The sequence below is a fragment of the Fonsecaea multimorphosa genome (genome assembly GCF_000836435.1).
Source record: "Fonsecaea multimorphosa CBS 102226 unplaced genomic scaffold supercont1.7, whole genome shotgun sequence".
Lineage (NCBI taxonomy): Eukaryota > Fungi > Ascomycota > Eurotiomycetes > Chaetothyriales > Herpotrichiellaceae > Fonsecaea > Fonsecaea multimorphosa.
In genome coordinates, this window is record NW_015971641.1 from 908,838 (window position 1) to 927,694 (window position 18,857).

Genomic DNA, 18,857 nt, shown 5'->3' on the forward strand with positions numbered 1-18,857 from the left:
ATTGACCTTCGATTCCGACTTCAATTCCGAGACAAGAGTGCTCTGTATATTAACCTCCCCACCGAGGATTTCATATCTTCAAGCACTCAACCAGACACTGAGGCAAGATGTTCAACCAGCACAGTGGAGAAATGTTTCGGCGGCGGTACGGCCTCGAGCGTGAGTTCTAGCTGAACCAGACCCTATATCTTCCCAAATGCTAACCAGTCTAGCGACTCTCGCGAACCTGCACAATGTGGCATTGCCAGGGCAACTCTCGCAGGATACAAGCACAATGCCTTCGCCGCATGGATCTGGAGAACCGTCAAGAAGCCAGAGCCAGGAGCGAGAGGGGACGTGGGGTGAGCGTGATGTCGGAGGCCCCGTCAGCCGCGAAGAGGCCATGGCAGAATTCGAGGAGATCCGCCGCGGAATCTCCAAGATCAGTCTGCAACGTACCGCAACTCGCGAATCCGGTGCCGAAAAGGCCAGGACTTGGCTCTCCAGAGGTCGATCACGCCCCTCGATGGCTCGCACCCGAACAACAGCCTCAAGAGCCAGCACCGATACAACTTGGGACAAAGAGGCCGGTCCGGAGCCGGTCGAGGAGGATGACCTGGATCTGGGTGCCTTTCTCAAGGACGGCCATTTCGAAAAACGGACCGAGACGGGCGAGTCGGCCAAGAAGGTCGGGGTGCTGTTCAGGAACCTCACGGTGAAAGGTGTCGGTGCTCAAGCTACCTTCACAAAGACTCTTCCAGAGGCCATCGTGGGCACTTTTGGACCCGACTTGTACCACCTTGTGACCCGATTCGTCCCTGCTCTCAAATTTGGCAAGCCGCCTCCGACGAGGGATCTGATCCACGATTTTACTGGCAGTGTCCGCGATGGCGAGATGATGCTGGTGCTCGGGCGTCCGGGATCAGGCTGTTCGACCTTCCTCAAGGTCATTGCCAACCAACGGGAGAGCTTTGCCGGTGTCGAAGGTCTAGTCACTTACGGGGGTATCTCCGCCGAGGAACAAAAGAAGAGCTACCGCGGCGAAGTCAACTACAATCCAGAGGACGACCAACACCTCCCCAATTTGACCGTGTGGCAGACCCTGAAGTTCGCATTGATGAACAAGACCAAGAAGCATGATGCTAGCACCATCCCCATCATCATCGATGCGCTCCTCAAGATGTTTGGAATCTCCCACACAAGGGACACGTTGGTGGGAAACGAGTATGTGCGAGGTGTTTCTGGGGGTGAACGAAAACGAGTTGGCATCGCTGAGACCTTGGCGACAAAGTCAACGGTGGTCTGTTGGGACAACTCGACGCGCGGCTTAGATGCCTCCACCGCTTTGGACTATGCAAAATCGCTCCGGGTCATGACTGACATTTCCAACCGGACGACCGTCGTCACTCTGTATCAGGCAGGTGAAGGTATCTATGAACTCATGGATAAAGTCTTGGTTATTGAACAGGGTCGCATGATCTACCAAGGTCCGGCGAAGCAGGCGCGGCAGTATTTCATTGACTTAGGATTCCATGCTCCCGAGCGACAGACCACGGCGGACTTCCTGACTTCCGTGGGCGACCCCAACGAGCGCCAGTTCCGAAGTGGCATGGAAGCATCGACACCCAAAACTGCACAAGAGTTGGAGGCGGCATACCGCAAATCAGGCATCTACAAAGAAGTGCTTGCCGAAGTCGAACGCTACGAGTCCGAAATCAAATCTTCTGATTGTTCGGATGCCAGGCGATTCCAGGAGGCTGTCCAGGAACAAAAGAGCAACAGCAAGCTCATCTCAACGCAATCCAGCTATACCGTCTCCTTTTGGCGTCAGGTCATGGCTTGCACACTCCGCGAGTTTTGGCTGTTTTGGGGCGACAAGTCCACCCTGTACACTAAGGCTTTCATCATCGTTTCGAACGCTCTCATTGTTGGGTCTTTGTTTTATGGAGAAAGTCTGGATACCAGCGGCGCCTTCTCTAGGGGTGGCGCTCTTTTCTTCTCTATTGTGTTCCTGGGCTGGCTTCAACTGACTGAGCTGGTGAGAGCGGTCAGCGGTCGTGTCGTGATTGAACGACATCGCGACTATGCGTTCTATCGGCCCAGCGCTGTGGTTATCGCCAGAGTTGTTCTCGATCTGCCGGTTATCCTGGTCCAGGCTGTCGTCTTCACCATTGTCCTCTATTTTATGGCCAATCTCGATGTCGAAGCTGGCAAGTTTTTCATCACCCTCCTTTTCGTGTATATCACCACGATCTGCATCACAGCTCTCTATCGGATGTTTGCAGCCTTCAGCCCCACAATCGATGACGCCGTCCGATTCTCCGGTCTTGCGCTCAACCTCCTGGTCATCTTTGTCGGTTACACAATTCCCAAGACTATATTAACGGGGGATGTGATCTGGTTTGGTTGGTTGTTCTACATCAATCCTGTGGCATACTCGTACGAAGCAGTGTTAACGAACGAATTCCATGGTCGATTGATGGAATGCTCTCCCTCAAACTTGGTTCCCCGTGGCCCCAACGCCCAGCCGGGTTATCAAGGGTGTTCACTTACCGGAGCTACCCTGGGCAGCACCAGAGTCAGCGGGGATGCTTATTTTCAGACTTCTTTTGGCTATTCTCGATCACACCTCTGGCGAAACTTTGGGGTCGTCATTGCTTTTACAGTACTCTACATACTCATTACCGCTTTCGGATCTGAGTATTTCACATTCACAGGAGGTGGTGGTGGTGCGCTGATATTCAAGAAAACCCGCAAGGCAAAGGAGATGGTCGGCGAAGAGGCCAAACACGCGGATGAGGAAGAGGCTGTGACACCCGCGGATCCAGTTTCGAGCAGTACCTCAGAAAATATGAAGGATGAGCAGAACGCGATCGCCAGCGGCATCGCCAAGAGCAAGAGTGTCTTTACGTGGGAGAATGTCGAGTATGAAGTCCCATACCAAGGCGGAAAGAGAAAATTGCTCAACGGAGTTAACGGATATGTCAAACCTGGAGTGATGATCGCTCTGATGGGTGCCTCTGGAGCCGGTAAGACAACTTTGCTCAACACGCTCTCGCAGCGGCAGACAATGGGCACTGTGTCTGGGGACATGCTTGTCGACGGACGACCTCTTGGAATCGAATTTCAGCGAGGCACCGGCTTCTGCGAGCAGATGGACTTACACGACGAGGCTGCCACTATTCGTGAAGCTCTCGAGTTCTCGGCGATTTTGAGACAAGATCGGAATGTGCCAAAGCAGGAGAAGCTTGACTATGTCAACAACATCATCGAGTTGCTGGAACTCCACGACATTGAGGATGCCATCATTGGCTCTCTGGGTGTTGAACAGCGCAAGAGACTGACCATTGGTGTTGAACTGGCTGCCAAGCCCGAATTGCTCCTGTTCCTCGACGAGCCGACCAGTGGTTTGGATTCTCAGTCTGCCTTCTCGATTGTCCGGTTCCTGAAGAAGCTTTCGCAAGCTGGTCAAGCCATCATCTGCACCATTCACCAGCCCTCTTCGATGCTGATCCAGCAATTTGACATGGTCTTGGCTCTGAACCCCGGCGGCAACCCGTTCTACTTTGGTCCCATTGGAGAAAACGGGTCGGCTGTGATCGAATACTTTGCAAAACGAGGTACTCAATGCCCGCCCAACAAGAACGTGGCCGAGTTTATTCTCGAGACTGCCGCGAAGGGAGGAAAGAGACGAGCGGACGGAAAACGAGTCAACTGGAACAAAGAATGGCTCGAGTCTGAAGAGAACGCGGCCATGCTCAAGGAGATCCAACGGCTCAAGGAAGAACGATCCAAGGAGCCGCTCAAGGAAGTGAAGGAACAGCGCGCGTTTGCTGCTCCCGTTCCCCTACAGACGTACGAGCTCATGAAGCGGACGTTCCGCTCGTACTGGCGCGATCCGTCATATCTGTACGCGAAGCTCTTCACCAGCGTCATCATCGGCATCTTTAACGGGTTCACATTCTACAACCTCGACAACTCGGTGGCATCGCTGCAAGAACGGTTCTTCACCTCTTTCCTCATCATTATCATCCCGCCGACCATCGTCAACGGCGTCGTGCCCAAGTTCTACCAAAACCGCGCATTGTGGGAAGCGCGTGAATACCCGTCTCGGATTTACGGGTGGTTCGCATTCTGCACCGCACAGGTTGTCGCCGAGGTGCCCACGGCCATCATCAGCTCCGTCATCTATTGGCTGCTGTGGTACTACCCGACTGGACTCCCACGCGACAGTGAGACTGCGGGTTACATGTTCCTGATGACCATGCTGTTCTACTTCTTCATGTCGTCGTGGGGCCAGTGGATCTGCGCCTTTGCCCCTTCCTTCACGGTGATATCCAACACGCTGCCGTTCTTCTTTGTGATGGTCTCCATCTTCAACGGTATCGTGAGGCCGTACGACCAACTGCCCGTGTTCTGGCGATACTGGATGTACTATGTCAACCCATCTACGTGGTGGCTGCGGGGAGTGCTCTCAGCGACAATGAAAGACCTGACGGTGCGGTGCGCGCCGGGCGAGTCGACGCTCTACAACGCCCCGCCGGGCCAGACCTGCCAGTCGTACACCCAGCCGTTCATCGACTCGTCCGGTCTGGGGTATGTGAGCACCCTGGCCAACGGCACGTGCGCGTACTGTCCGTATGCGACGGGCAAGGAGTATCTCTCCACCCTCAACACCAAGCCGAACGAGCAGTGGCGCGACTTTGGCATCTTCTTGGTCTTTGTGTGCTCGAATTGGCTACTGGTCTATTTCTTCATCTACACCGTCAGAGTCAGGAAGTGGAGCTTCGGGATGCGCTATGTCTCTGGCACGGCGGAGAGGCTGATTGAGGTGGTGAAGGGGTTGGTCAAGGGGAAGAGGAGGTGAGGGAGTAAGACAATGAATGAACCGGAGGTAGGGGGTATCTGACCACGATCTGATCAGTGGGACATGCACGCGCTTCGTGAGTTTCTTGTAAGTATAGTTCTCTAGCGAGTAAAAGACGCAATCTGCCTTGGAAGCGAAATATAGATCTGTTTACGACTGCTACATGGAATGTAATAAGAAAGCATCTGAACCAATATATATTTCGGAACGTAGTTAGATGTTTGTCTGTTTGCCTATGTGTGTGTAGCTTTTCTCAACGCAGTGTTTCAACGGGCTCAATAACCCAGAGCACTCACACCCAGCAAATACTATCATTATTATCATTTTTCACGCCCACCCACACACTCACTCACTCACTCATCATCATCCTCAACCCCCACGATCTGGCAACTAACACTCCACAACCTCCTCGCCTCCCCAACATCATAGCACCACTCAGCATGTCCCGGCGCGTGCAACACCTCAGCCTGATCGCCCCTAACCTGTGGAGCGACGGTACAATCATCCAAAAATTTCCCGCCGGCGCCTTCCAGCTCCTTATCGACGGCCGCGAGGACCGTGGTGGCGGCGCCCTGCTCGACGGATTTGGTCGTGCGCTGGACCTCGGGAAGCGCGAGGATGGCCGAGAAGTCGACGTGCACGGCTAGACCCGTGGCGATGCCCCCGGGGTGCAGCGACCAGGCGTGCAAGACGCCTCTGGGACCGCCGTAGCGCCGTTCGATCTCGTTGGCCATGTATATATTCGCCGTCTTGGACTGGCCGTACGCGCCGAAGGGAGTGTAAGCTCCCGGTTTTGACAAAGTCAGATCGTCAAACATGACTCGACTCGCGCGGTGGCCGATGGACGAGACGTTGACCACGCGTGAATGGAAACCCGGCGTCGCACCCCCCCTAAGCAGCGCGGGCTTGAGAAGCTGGAACAGCAAAAAGTGGCCGAGGTGGTTCGTCTGGAACTGCAGCTCTTGTCCGTCCCGCGTCACCTCGCGCTGCGGAATCGCCATGACGCCCGCGTTGTTGACCAGGACGTGCAGCTTCTCTTCGCGCTCGAGGAAGGTCGCCGCGCAACGCCGCACGCTCGCAAAATCTGCCGTGTCGAGCTCGAGGAGCTCGACTCGCGCCCGCCCTTTTCCACCGTCCAGGAGGTCCGCCAGCGCGGCGCGGCCTTTGGAGAGGTTTCGGACCGTCGCGTACACTTTTGCCCCCGTGGCCGCGAGGGCCCGGACGGTTTCGACGCCCAGACCGCTCGAGCAGCCCGTCACAAGCATGACTTTGTCACCAAGCGCGTTTTCCAAGTGGTTGTCTGCGATGATTTGCAAGGCCGTCGGGCGCGAGTCGCCTGGTCCGCCGAGGTTGGAGGGGAGGTGGCTTGGGCGTAGCGGGTTGTTCATCCTGTTGAGCGAAGCGAGACAGTCTATCCTTTCAAACCGGGGTCAGAGGTGGGGAATACTGGGGGATCAGTTGCTTTCAGCGGCTGGAGATGGGAATTTGAATTGATGAAAGCGTGTTCTTGAATGCTTGATCGATATATTCTTCTTTCTTTTCTCTTTCTTGCCTCTGAAGAAAGAGTCGAAGTGGCAGTTGGTTTTCGTTTCTGAAGTCGGGATCTTGGACATCCCATTCCATGTCGTGCTCTTCAAGACTCTTTATATCAACGAGACCCTTACCTCTTCCCTTCCACGTACCGTCTTCATGTACCGTCTTTCCTTCCCGTCTCCTTGATGGTCCCCTAAAAGCCATGCGTGACCTCTGCTCACCCTGCAAGGCAGAGGAGATAAGGACCATTCTCCTCCCTCCTCTTTTTCCGAATTCATCTCGTCCTGTTGACGACTTACCTTAACACCGAGTGTCATCTACGTGAACCTTCGCTCTTTGCCTCGGTTGGTATCGTTGTTGTTCTTGATTGAGTGTGGAACCAAATCGCGCCAATAATGAGGGAACAGAAAGTGGACCGGCGTGCCTGAGAGACTGGGGCTGGAGCCTTGGGTGTGTTGATCGTAACCATCTGCAGAAAGAAGAGCACCTGCAGATAGGGGAGATTCAGTGTCTCAAAGACCTCAATTCACTCACCTACTGTTCGTGCGAAATGGTGCGAAGTGGTGCGTGAGTGGGTTTGAGGTTGGATTTGGATGACACTCGCGAAAGATGCAGGCTGCTTACGGGTTCGGAGTATGCAAGACAAACCGGAGAGTCGGATAATCCCCCTGGTTTTTGGGAGCCTTGTCAGGGCTACTACTACCACTATTAGTAGGCTGCCACCCACCGAGTACGGACAAGGATTCGAGATGTGGGAGCCCTTCAGGTGTCCACATATACTACGACTCAGCTCTTCTTTGCTTTTGCTCTCCTTGGCCCGTGGTTATCGAGAGGTGGTCAGAATCTGTGGCTAGTGCCTACTCCTTGGTAGCGGAGATCTCGAAACAGCAGATAAATGAAAGCAAGAACCAGAGTTGGTCTGATAGAGCGTTGGAATGGACAACTGTGACAGAATTGAGAATGCCTTTCTAGGTGTACTGATCATACATTGTGCAGGGATTCGATATCCCGTCACTCCCAGCTGGAAACCCTCTCATCGGACCAGAATTGCCCATTGGCGCCTCTGATATCCCCAATGGCCAACAACACAGGCGTCTGCGCTCCTTTATCTGGCGTCTTCACTCCTCTGCCTTTGGTCATGTCCGTGTTGACGTAGCCTGGGCAGCAGCTATTGATCAAGACTTTGCTACCTTTTTGCGCATTCTGCTCCGCGATGGTCTTCGTCATCCCGATGACACCGGCTTTTGAGACAGCATACGCAGCCCCTGGCCAATTCTTTTGGTAGGTTCCATTCGACACCGCAGCAGAAAACTCTTCCATGAGTTGGGTGATTTCTTCTGGTGTTTTCGCTGACAAGAAACGAGATCGAACAGAGCTCGAATACTTGGAACTTAATCGGCCCGCCACGCTCGCGACATTGACCAGTCTCCCGCCATCCTTGATATGTGGCAGCAATTTCTGCGTAGCCTCCAGTGTACCATAATAATTGCAGCCCAGGGTCTTCCTGACCACGTTTTCATTAAACCCGTCCATGGCAATCCCGGCATTGTTGATCAAGAAATCTATGCCATCGGGATGCTCTTGTTTGATCCTCCCTGCAAACTCCTCGATGCTCTGCTGGCTGTCGATGTCCAGGGGAAGGAATTTCACGTCGGTGAGGCCGCCATGAATCCTCAAGGCTCTTGCACGTTCGAGCTGAGGGTCTGTCTTGATTGACTCAAGAGCAGCCTGTCCCCTTTCTTCGTTTCGTGCGGTCAGGTAGAGGAGTAAAGGGCCGGTGTTCAGTGGAGAGTGCGGATATTGGAGGGCGAGTTGGCGGATGATGGCCAGTCCGATCCCTTTGTTGGATCCTGTGCAGGCGCCCACACGCGCGTAGGCTGTCATTTTGGCGGTTGTGAGGTGGAATAGCAGAGAGAGGATGAAGGGTCTAGATAAAGCTGTCGCATGAGTAATGTCTATTGAACGAAGCGCTCACCTTGATCGGAGATAACGGACAGTACGTGTCATAGATCTGCCTGCGGTGCCATGCGTCTATAAGGTGAATCTAAGAGGCGGTTGTTGTGGTCTGGCCGTACATTGTTGCCTGGCTGCATACATGTCTGCTCACCTTGACAGGGTTCGTATTGATGTATTCCTTGAGACGAAGCTGACTGAGAGCAGAGACGTGGACCTTCGACGGGCAGAAGGAGAGAATGATTGCTTTGGATTGCAGTCACGCCCATTGGTGGGTGATTCTCGCAGTCTAGGTGCTTGGGCCGAGGCCAACCGCCCTGCCGCCCCTGCGCCCTGACGTCTTTCATACCGAAATGTTCAATCGCCGAAGCATTTCCAAACCGAGCTGCTCGTGAAAAAAGGACCATCTTTCCCACCTTCTCTCCTCTGTTCTGGGCTCCAGCTCTCACAATGGCCTCGAAATCCCTTCCTAGACCTCTCCTGAGGCTGGCAGCAACAGCTCAGCAATGTCGCTTCTACTCCAAACCCTCAGCTTCAATGTTCAGAGCTTGCCCCGCATCACGTCGAGCTGGTCGCAACCTGTCACGAGCCACGAGACCAGTCTTTGTTGCAGGCCAAAGACGCTCCATTTCTGCCAGCTTGCAGCGACGCTACGCTGATGTCGAGGAGGAAGGCTTCGACCCAGCTTCCGTCGAGCGCGAGTCCGACCAGGTCGATGTGTGCATCGTCGGCGCAGGTCCAGCAGGACTGAGTGCCGCCATCCGGTTAAAGCAGCTGGCCAACGAAGCCGGGGACGAAGAATTTCGTGTCGTCGTACTGGAAAAAGCTGGCGAGGTGGGCGCACATATCCTGTCCGGCAATGTGTTGGAACCAAGAGCGATCAATGAGTTGATCCCGGATTGGTTGAGTGAGGACAACGAGAATCGATTTACGCAGGCCACGCCTGCTGGGTCGGATAAAATGCGATTCTTGACAAAATCAGGTGCCATTCCTATACCGGCGCCGCCGCAGATGCACAACGAGGGCAACTATATCATATCTCTGAGTCAATTTACCAAGTGGTTGGGTGAGAGAGCTGAAGAGGTGGGAGTCGAAATATATGCAGGCTTTGCGGCAGCCGAGATCCTATACAATAATGAAGGCGCAGTTAAGGGTGTCGCTACGAATGACCAGGGTGTGGGGAGAAATGGGAAGGCAAAAGCCAGCTTTGAGCGTGGAATGGAGTTCCACGCCAGGGTGACGCTTTTGGGCGAAGGATGTCATGGAAGCCTGACCAAGCAAGTGTCCAAGAAGTTTGATCTGAGGAGAGACTGCCAGCCGCAAACCTATGGACTCGGAGTGAAAGAGGTCTGGGAAATCCAACCAGAAAAGTTCAAGAAGGGTGAGATATCTCATACCATGGGATATCCGCTGACGAAGGATACTTATGGTGGCGGATGGATGTACCACTTCGGAGACAACTTGGTAAGCCTGGGATTGGTCGTTGGTCTCGACTATGCCAATCCCTGGATATCCCCTTACGGCGAGTTTCAGCGCATGAAGCTCCATCCATTCTACAAGTCAGTGCTGGAAGGCGGCAAGTGCATCGCGTATGGCGCTCGCGCTCTCAACGAAGGCGGCTACCAGTCAATACCGAAATGTGCATTTCCCGGGGGCGCCCTGATCGGTGACACTGCGGGCTTCCTCAATGTGCCCAAGATCAAGGGCACGCACACGTCGATGAAATCTGGCATGTTGGCTGCCGAAGCCGCGTATCAAGCCCTCGCTCATAACAAAGAATCAAGCACCATCTTCCTGTACAACTACGAGGACGCCCTCCGGGAAAGCTGGATCTGGCCCGAACTCAAAGCTGTGCGCAACATGCGACCGTCCTTCCACAACCCTTTGGGCATCTATGGTGGCATCATGTACTCTGGCCTCGAGGCCTACGTCTTCCGCGGCATGATGCCTTGGACATTGAAGCACAAGCAACCGGACTGGGCGGCCACGAAACCCGCAGATCAATTCCCCAAGATCGAATACCCAAAACCTGACGGCGAGATCACCTTTGACATCTTGACCAGCGTGTCACGGACCGGAACGAATCACGAAGAGGATCAACCTGTGCATCTCCAGGTCAAGGACTGGGATGCTCATGCGCAGAAGGAGTGGCCCAAGTACAAAGGCGTCGAGAACCGTTTCTGTCCCGCCGGCGTGTACGAGTATGTGGAGGATGACACCAAGGATATTGGGGTACGGTTTCAGATCAACGCTCAGAAGTAAGTTTCCTCTCCTTCATGCTGAACACTCAAGCCTTTTCGGTGTGTCCTGTATGCTTACTTATGATAAAATAGCTGCATTCATTGTAAAACATGCGACATCAAAGTACCAGACCAGGACATCAATTGGCAAACTCCACAAGGTGGTGAAGGGCCAAGCTATAGCATTACTTGAGAGGTCCATGGTCCATGGGCGGATATTGTGACACCTGTATGCAGCGGTGACTAGGACCTATTCAATTGGCCTCAAGGGGGATTTTTCTCCCATTGCGCCGCACGGATATCTCTGTCTAAGCCTGTTTTGATCATTGGCGGGATCCGCGTACGATAGGCTTGAGGCCTGTGCAATCAGCTTGTGAAAGGTATCATGGTGTCTGATCTTGCTACATACAGTACAAGAACGGTCCTGATCTCGAGTGCCGGCCATCCCGTCACTCTCTATATAAACAACCACCTGTAACCACCTGCGAGGTCCGAACAAAAAGGAGCAAGTGCAACGCGATACATTTCCACCGCAGGGAGTTTTCGAAGGAGAATAGGGGAGGTTATCTAGGAGAGAGCGGGAAAAGTATATTCAAAGACATTGCAGGACAAAGAGCAGCCAACTACCTCATCGCCGTGTACCAGTCGCATATACCTAGGTAGCCAATTGAATATATCCTGCAGGTGGTCTCCATTTGAGAATGGCATCTCTTGTATCGACCCAGCTTGTCCAAGGTTGAACTAGCGTAGCTCTTCGCCTCTACAATCGTGATAGTCCTTGTAAAGGCTCGTTGCTCCAAGTGTTATCTACCAATAATAGAACCTACCGCAAATCCCCAATGAAATGCCCATGTCAATCCCTCCCGCCCAGCGAGCTTTGCAGTGCCGTGTCGTTCCTCCGGAGAGAACCTACATACATGTAACGACCACTTCATCTGGTCCATGAAAAGAACCGATCATCCGATCATGGACCGTGGAACTTCCAGCAAATACCTCGTGAATTCTTGCGGAAGAGCGGTGCAGAAGGCTGGGCTACGGTAGATCTCTCGCCCTCGTTTCTTGGGGTTGGTCCCTTGTTTCCTGTTAGCAAGTAATGGGGAAGAGGAAATCTGCGCGTTTGTAGAACGTTTTGTTGCTGAGGGGAGGGCTTGAAAACCAACCATGCGCCTTGAGAGAGTCGTCTGGCATATCTGCAGGCATAGCCAGAGCCAGGTGACCTGCGTTTGGAGTGCAAAGCGAGGCTCACTTTCAGCAATCTGAAGCGTCCGCCTTGCCGTTGGTGCGATTGAAAGCTGTCGTAGCAAATCCCGCAACTCATCCGTGCATCGCCTGCGTGGAAATCCAGACCTGCTGGTTCGGTGTGAAGAGCGGCCTCTCGTCCTCGTTATCATAGCTTCTACGGTACCTCAATCGGGTCGCCGTCGGACCAGGGTCTTTGGTGGTTTGTGGATGTCGGGTCGAATCAGGGCCTTTGGCGGTTTGCGGATGTTGACCTGAACCTGTTCTTGCTGCGCCCGGCCCCGGTCGACCTGGGATCTCGTAACCACGGTCAACCACTGCCTCGCATCTGTTCGGACAATATCGACGGTGCTGAAGAGCAGACCGGCAGTGCGCGAGTACGTTGTGAACGCATCACGACAGCGTTCACAGCTTGGTTGACGAGTGCGAGGGGCTTGCAATTGCACATGTTCGTTCGCTTGGTCAGTCGCAGAATCATACTTTGAGATGGACATCGAAGAAATCGTCTTTTCTATATGGCTGCAGCCTTGGATGTTGCGACCACAGCAGGTCTTACGAGGAGATGGTTAGCTGGCCCAAGAGTGCTTACGAGGAGTCTGAAACAAAAACGATACAGCGCGGATGGTCCAGCCAACGAGGCCATATCAAGCATCACGCAAATGAAATACTACCTCAATTGGGACATCGCCTATTTTTCGTGATGCCATGGTCAGAATGAACGGTGGTGGTGACAATATTGCAGCCTTGATGCTGAGGCTGGGATCAACAAGGCTGAATGACCGAAAAGGGCAGCTCTCCGAGAGCAGAGGCCCGGGCAAGCTGAGAAGGTGGGCCGAGTGTGGATCCTTCGTAAAGTCCCGCAGCTCCATTGGCTAGAATGACACCGGTTTTGGAGAGTCTTTGGCCGGACTTTCTGGACACAGTTTCCGGAGGGTGATTGGCTGGCAGGGCGTCGTCATCCCTGCCACCACCGCCCACCACCGCCCACCACCGCCCACGAGTGGCATGCCAAGCCAGCATGTGAAACAATCAACCGACCGATCGGCCACACCGCGTCAGGGTCGTGACTCATTTCCGCATCTCACCATTTTCCTCCCTTGCAGCTTCTCTCTGCCCTCCCAGTTTCACTCTCTCTTTCTCTTCTCTCTCCTTGTCACCCATGCCTACTAGTACCTAGGTACCTGGGTAACTGGCTTGGATCGTTTGCTATCGTGGAAGCCCGCGGTAGACGGCATCCGAGTCCCAGCCAGAAAGCAGGTGTGTTTGACAGCTGACTGATGGGTTTCCAACAGCTGGGTTTGCCTGGCCCGCGTCGTATGGCAAACAAAACCCATGGGATGTGGGCGGCGGCAAACGACTGCTCTTGCCAAGTTGCCAGTGATGCCACTTCGCCCATCTCCAGCAGAAAAAGCCTGAAACACGTGATCACGACCCACGTACCGGAGTTCCCTTCCCAGTCTTGACATGTCCATCCGAATAGTGAAAAATTTGTTTCACGCTCACCTTTTTTCTTTCCATGATGCTGAGATGATGGCACGACTCGAGGGCAGGCTGATTTTCTTGTTGTTGATGCATCATGCATACTTTAGTTTAGGGGGTCACGGCAGGGCGGATTAGGCAGGAATGCCCAGGAGTGGTATGCAGCAAGCCAGAGGGGAAGGAAAAAAAGGGGCAGATAAGGTGCAAACCACAAAGCGCAGGGCGAAAAAGGTGCAGGGGTGGCTGGACGGGGGCTGCAGTGGACTGCGCAGGCGAGTTGCTGGGCAGATTCCTGGTGGAGGAGAGTGCAAGGTGGGCTTGATTGCAGCAAGCTTGGGCGCCCAGATGACACCTACTAGGCCCGTTGTAGGATAGCGGCCCTTCCACGGCGGGGTTTGCAGTCTGCGCTCTGTGGCGACTGCCTGGCACTATAAAACCCTCCCTCGCCCTCTTTCCGCGCGAAGTGCAGCCGACCTCTTTTTCCTGACATTTTTTGATTCTTGGCACTCCCTCCTGCCAGACTCCCATCCCACCCCCTCAATTCTTCGCACGGCCACCACAGCGCATTCTTGCCAGCCTGCGATTGATCCTCTTATATCCTCCTCTGGCATCGATTGACTCTCCCACATCATCGTGCCGCCACATAAATATCCCTTGGGCGCATCCCGCAAACCAGATCCGAAGTTTGGCCAAACCCAAAGATCTCACCTGCGATCCCTGCGCCTGCCACTCTCTTCACAAGGGCAAACAAAGGAAACAAAGAAAAGAAGACCAAGCCACAATAGACTGTTCGCGCTTTCCGCTCTTAAGTAATTCGCAATCGCAAATCTACGCACTCTTGCTTCCTCTTGCTCCCGCGTTCTCCCAACCTCGTCGTCGTCCCTCCAGATCGGACCAAAACTTCTCTGCAGACCTGATCTGAGACAAGCTTCACCGGTCGACCGACTCATTGTCACTTGGAAGTAGGGCAGTTGTGTTGTAGGGGAGACATTGAGTTGTTCATCTCCCGCATCTCGGTACGAAACCACCACCACATCCATCTTCTCTACCTCTTCCTCAGGTCGATTCTCCGATCTACAATCCCATCGTCGTCGTCGAGTTGACGCCGCGGCTACCTACTGCTGGCTCGAGTGAATTCAGTCGAAATTCACTTTGGCCTCAAAGTCGAGCCTCGCACCGACCGACACGATCGATCGCCTCTCTGCCTCACCCTCGCCACCTTGTTGTCACTTATCATTCCGCCAGCCTAACCTGACTTTCTATAAATTCTCTACAGACTGCTTTCATCCTTCATCGATCACCCTCATCGACAAGGATACACCCACTGCGACCGCTTGATTGCGCCGCATTGACAAACCTCACATTCCTGCAATCATGGAATCTCTTACCACTCATCCGTCCACCGCGCAACAGGCCAAGGCCTTCACCTCTCCCGCGTCTCTGTCGTTCCCCGGTGGTGCTGGGGACCTGACACCGCCCTCCTCTGAGAAAGATGGACAAAACCTCATAGGTGGCTCGTACGCAGATGGGAAGACCAATGGTCCGCAGGGAGGAAACGCCGTTCAGGCTCCACAAACCCCTGGCGCAACACCTGGCGCTGGCGTGAGTGGTATTGTGCCCACCTTGCAGTGAGTATTGTCCCTTTGTTGTCCTTTTTTCAAGGTCAGCAGAGGTTAACATCTCTAAAGAAATATCGTTGCTACGGTCAACTTGGACTGTCGTCTTGATCTCAAGACGATTGCACTCCATGCCCGCAACGCCGAGTACAACCCCAAGGTAAGCTATCGCTCACTTATGTGTCGATATCCTCAACACTGACTGATCGATGTAGCGTTTTGCCGCTGTCATCATGCGTATCCGTGACCCCAAAACCACGGCCTTGATCTTCGCATCAGGCAAGATGGTTGTCACTGGCGCCAAGTCGGAAGATGATTCGAAACTTGCAAGCCGCAAGTACGCTCGTATCATTCAAAAGTTGGGCTTCAACGCCAAGTTCACCGACTTCAAGATCCAGAACATTGTCGGTTCATGCGACATCAAGTTCCCCATTCGACTGGAGGGTCTTGCGTCCAAGCATCATCCCTTCAGCTCGTATGAGCCTGAATTGTTCCCTGGTCTTATTTATCGCATGATCAAGCCAAAGATCGTCTTGTTGATCTTTGTCAGCGGCAAGATTGTGCTCACGGGTGCCAAGGTCCGTGAGGAGATCTATCAAGCTTTCGAGCAGATCTACCCTACGCTAACAGGTAAGCATCGTCTGAACCTTTGTTACCTGCTGAACTTGCTAATCTGGCCTAGACTTCCGCAAAGTCTAGATCTGCTTTTCCCGTTAGCCGTGTATCAACAGTCAATATTTATCTTCGGCTCCCCTCGACAATGGTCACCCTGTCGCAGCGGGAATGCCAGCATGCTTAAGTGCTGTATCTTGCAAGCCAAGCATGACTCTGAAACCAACAACTCACCAAATCTTAAACTTTCTTTTTCGCCCGTGTCACGACTATCTATGAGCATTGCATGGCGTTTTTGAGCGAAATCCCTCCATATTGTTTCGTGGGGCAAAGGCACCAAAAAGGGCGTGGGTGGTGTCGGCCTGCTTACACCTTATTAGACATTGGGTCTCATCGACAATGGGATATCAGCTTGGGGGACGGTATCGGCGCTGGTCGATTTCGCATACCGTCTTGTGTGGAATATCTTCAGTTTCCTCTGCCCGTTCCTGGTCAAGTGGTGGTGAGAGACAACACACCACCGACCAGTGGCTATCCGGCGCACGGAAAGCTTTGCAGAATCAGGGAGGCTTAACTTTACTTTTCAAAGCATGGTTCTCCATCCATGACTGGAACTTTTTGCGTCATGGAAAAGAAAAAAAAGTAGATGGGCAAGTGAGATGCTGCCCATTTGCCCAGATTGTTTGTGATAGAAGCAGCAGAAGATGCTGAGTGTGGACTCTGAATGGAGTGAAGGGATGAGAGGGTTGGCACGATACCTTGATCGTAGTCGTGCTGCTCACCGACTGCATGATGATAGCTCAATATGAATTCTCATCCCTTCTGCCACTGTTTCATTCCGTAGAGTTGTCGTTGGAAGTCTGACACATGCGTGACTTGGTGATCCGGGACTTTAGGTGGGGTGCTGCTGTAGTAGTGACATCAGGTGAACCGAGGAAGCATGTGCTCTTGATCTGTAGACTGGGCATGTGTGAATGTACAGGGTATGGACACATGTGCTGTTAGACTTGATTTGATCCTGCTTTTGCTTTCTCACTCGACACCATACTGCAGAAAGCAGAACTGGTGGAAAGTGTTAGAGGCCAAGAGAGAGAGAGAGAGAGAGAGAGGGAGGGAGAGAGAAATGGAGAGAAAGAAAAGGGGGGAAATAAGAGAGTCTTTCAAGGCTGTCCAATTTTATGAGGACCTTAATAATAACTCTTCGCTCCCAGATCGGCACGGAGAAGTGAACATCGATTGATAGACTGATTGATTGATTGATTGATCGAGTCGATTAGAAACATCCCATTGTCCTCCGTCCACCCCTCCTCCGTGCCCCTGGTACTCCAGTCCGTCTACAAACGGTAGTATCTATTTATTCTGGAATAGAACGGATGGCCCTTGCATTTCGTGTATCCTGTGCTCATCGTGATAGTCCATGCGCACACTCGCGACGGCCATGTCGTAGAGGGACCAGAATATGATAGATAGATAGATAGATAGATAGACATGTCGAATGGCTCGATCCTATCCTATCCTATCCTATCCTACCTCTACCTCCTCCTCTGCATCTCCTCGTCGAGCACCATCCCCTTCCTCCCAGCTCGACTCCCATCCTCGCACCCCGTAAACTCCTCCCCGTCCTCCCCGCCGTCTTTCATTTCCCGCCTCAAATCCTCTCGACTCCTCCACCTCCAGATCTTCGCCAGCTGGGGCTCTAGGGTGCCCGAAATCGCGGCCACGATCTTGTCGCCTATCACGGGGAAGAATTTGAAGCCGTGGCCCGAGCCACCCGTGGCGAGGAACAGGTTTTGGAAGCAAGGGTGGTAGGTTATCAGGAAGTCGCCGCTTGGTCTGTTGGAAGAATAAGAATTTGGGGGGAAATGGATGAGGTGTCTTATCTGGGGGATTTCAAATGTAATGAAATGGGTGCGAGCAGAATCCAGAAAAAAAGAAACAAGTCGCGGGAAATGGAAATTGAGGACTTACGTATCACAGTACCAGCAGATGCGCGTGCGGGTGAACGGTCTGTCGGCCATTTGAGGCAGGATCTCCCCCAGAGCTTCCCTCAGGGCTTCTTCAGCTTCGAGCGGGATGGGTATGCCAACTTTGGGGACGCTGACTTGCACGGATCCAGGGTCAATGTCAGGGTCGTTCGAGATTCCGATCTCAGGGTCAATGACCGCCCTGGAGAGTTTCACTGGGTTTCGATATCCGTACCCATGTCGGGCGATTTTCAGAACGTTCCCTCTCGGTGGGATGACGAACATCCCTTTACTCATGTTCATAATGGTCGGTCTGTTCTCCATTGCCGCCTGCTCTTCGGGCGTGATGTCCAGGTAGGCCATTGTCTGCCCGGTGGCCAGACAGCGCCCTTGAAGGTCGATCAGGCTGGGACTCCATGCGCCAGCTGCAACGACGGTCAGGTCTGCGTGGATCTGCTCCCCTCCGGCACCAGCCAATTCCACGCCCTGACAATTGCTTCCGGAGAATACGAGCCTCGCGACCTGTGCACCAGGGCGGATGGTTACACGACCGCCACTCTCGCTCTGTATCCTCCTCAATGCATAAGCCACGCACGCTTCGGCATCGGCCCATCCCGAGTTGAAGTTCGCGTAGCCATGGTCCCCGCTGACACTCCCGTAACCCGTGGCTTTTCGGATCTCATCTCGTCCGCGTATTTCTCGGATCTTGCTCAAGTCCACATTGCCGCCATCTTGTGCCAGGTTCCTCACATTGGCCAGAGATTGCCTCAAGTAGGCATCTTTGTCCTCGTCGGCCGTCAGCACGAAGCCCGGTTCATGATATCTGCCTTCCCCTCCCCAGCCGTCTTTCCTCTTGTCGCGCCAGAGCTCTTGCGCCTGCGAAGCAAGCTGGGCATAGTGCTTGTCGGCATAGTCGGCGCGGACAATCCTGTTCGCGTCGACGGAGGAGCCTGAAGGGTTTGGCAGGGAAGGGGAGCCGTCGATGATGGTTATGCGCGTGGCATTGTACGCGGGGTTGGAGAGGAGCGAGAGCGCTGTGGAGAGACCAAAGACGCCGGCGCCTATGATCAATATGTGCTGGGGAACTGGGGTGTTAGACATTGCGAAACCGCACTATGTATACATGCCCTCTCCTGCTTCTTTGGGTGAAGAATAAAGTCTAGACTTACCGGACGCAACACAACCGAGATATGAGGCCTCGTTCTAGCCCGGTTAACCAACGCGACGTGGTTCTCCGCAGATGCAAAAAGCCTCGAGATGAGGCCGCGCCCTTTCACGTCCGAGGTCGGATCAATCTCGGCTAAAATGGCGTTGTGCCAGCACTTTTGATTTTTGGCACGCAGTTTGAGACAGACAGCATTATTGTTTTCAGGTT

At 53.5% G+C, this 18,857-nt stretch overlaps 7 protein-coding genes across 7 annotated transcripts; 3 read left to right on the forward strand and 4 right to left on the reverse strand.

The window, feature by feature from the left end:
• Window positions 1-107: 107 nt before the first annotated feature.
• Window positions 108-4,846, forward strand: Z520_04553 (uncharacterized protein; the record flags this gene model as incomplete). The annotated part of the gene is made up of 2 exons (XM_016775059.1): window positions 108-159; window positions 213-4,846. 2 exons carry the CDS (start codon window positions 108-110, stop codon window positions 4,844-4,846), a joined length of 4,686 nt encoding a protein of 1,561 aa, XP_016634039.1.
• Window positions 4,847-5,199: 353 nt separating this feature from the next.
• Window positions 5,200-6,234, reverse strand: Z520_04554 (uncharacterized protein; the record flags this gene model as incomplete). The annotated part of the gene is made up of 1 exon (XM_016775060.1): window positions 5,200-6,234. One exon carries the CDS (start codon window positions 6,232-6,234, stop codon window positions 5,200-5,202), a length of 1,035 nt encoding a protein of 344 aa, XP_016634040.1.
• Window positions 6,235-7,390: 1,156 nt separating this feature from the next.
• On the reverse strand, window positions 7,391-8,263 carry Z520_04555 (uncharacterized protein; the record flags this gene model as incomplete). The annotated part of the gene is made up of 1 exon (XM_016775061.1): window positions 7,391-8,263. One exon carries the CDS (start codon window positions 8,261-8,263, stop codon window positions 7,391-7,393), a length of 873 nt encoding a protein of 290 aa, XP_016634041.1.
• A 519-nt stretch (window positions 8,264-8,782) lies between these two features.
• Z520_04556 (uncharacterized protein) lies at window positions 8,783-10,765 on the forward strand (the record flags this gene model as incomplete). The annotated part of the gene is made up of 2 exons (XM_016775062.1): window positions 8,783-10,590; window positions 10,666-10,765. 2 exons carry the CDS (start codon window positions 8,783-8,785, stop codon window positions 10,763-10,765), a joined length of 1,908 nt encoding a protein of 635 aa, XP_016634042.1.
• Window positions 10,766-11,978: 1,213 nt separating this feature from the next.
• On the reverse strand, window positions 11,979-12,305 carry Z520_04557 (uncharacterized protein; the record flags this gene model as incomplete). The annotated part of the gene is made up of 1 exon (XM_016775063.1): window positions 11,979-12,305. The coding sequence occupies one exon, from the start codon at window positions 12,303-12,305 to the stop codon at window positions 11,979-11,981; it is 327 nt and encodes a 108-aa protein (XP_016634043.1).
• Window positions 12,306-14,664: 2,359 nt separating this feature from the next.
• Z520_04558 (TATA-box-binding protein) lies at window positions 14,665-15,605 on the forward strand (the record flags this gene model as incomplete). Its single annotated transcript, XM_016775064.1, has 4 exons — window positions 14,665-14,918; window positions 14,979-15,066; window positions 15,122-15,536; window positions 15,589-15,605. The coding sequence occupies 4 exons, from the start codon at window positions 14,665-14,667 to the stop codon at window positions 15,603-15,605; spliced, it is 774 nt and encodes a 257-aa protein (XP_016634044.1).
• A 1,445-nt stretch (window positions 15,606-17,050) lies between these two features.
• Window positions 17,051-18,583, reverse strand: Z520_04559 (uncharacterized protein; the record flags this gene model as incomplete). The annotated part of the gene is made up of 2 exons (XM_016775065.1): window positions 17,051-17,351; window positions 17,487-18,583. The coding sequence occupies 2 exons, from the start codon at window positions 18,581-18,583 to the stop codon at window positions 17,051-17,053; spliced, it is 1,398 nt and encodes a 465-aa protein (XP_016634045.1).
• Between the last annotated feature and the right edge of the window lie 274 nt (window positions 18,584-18,857).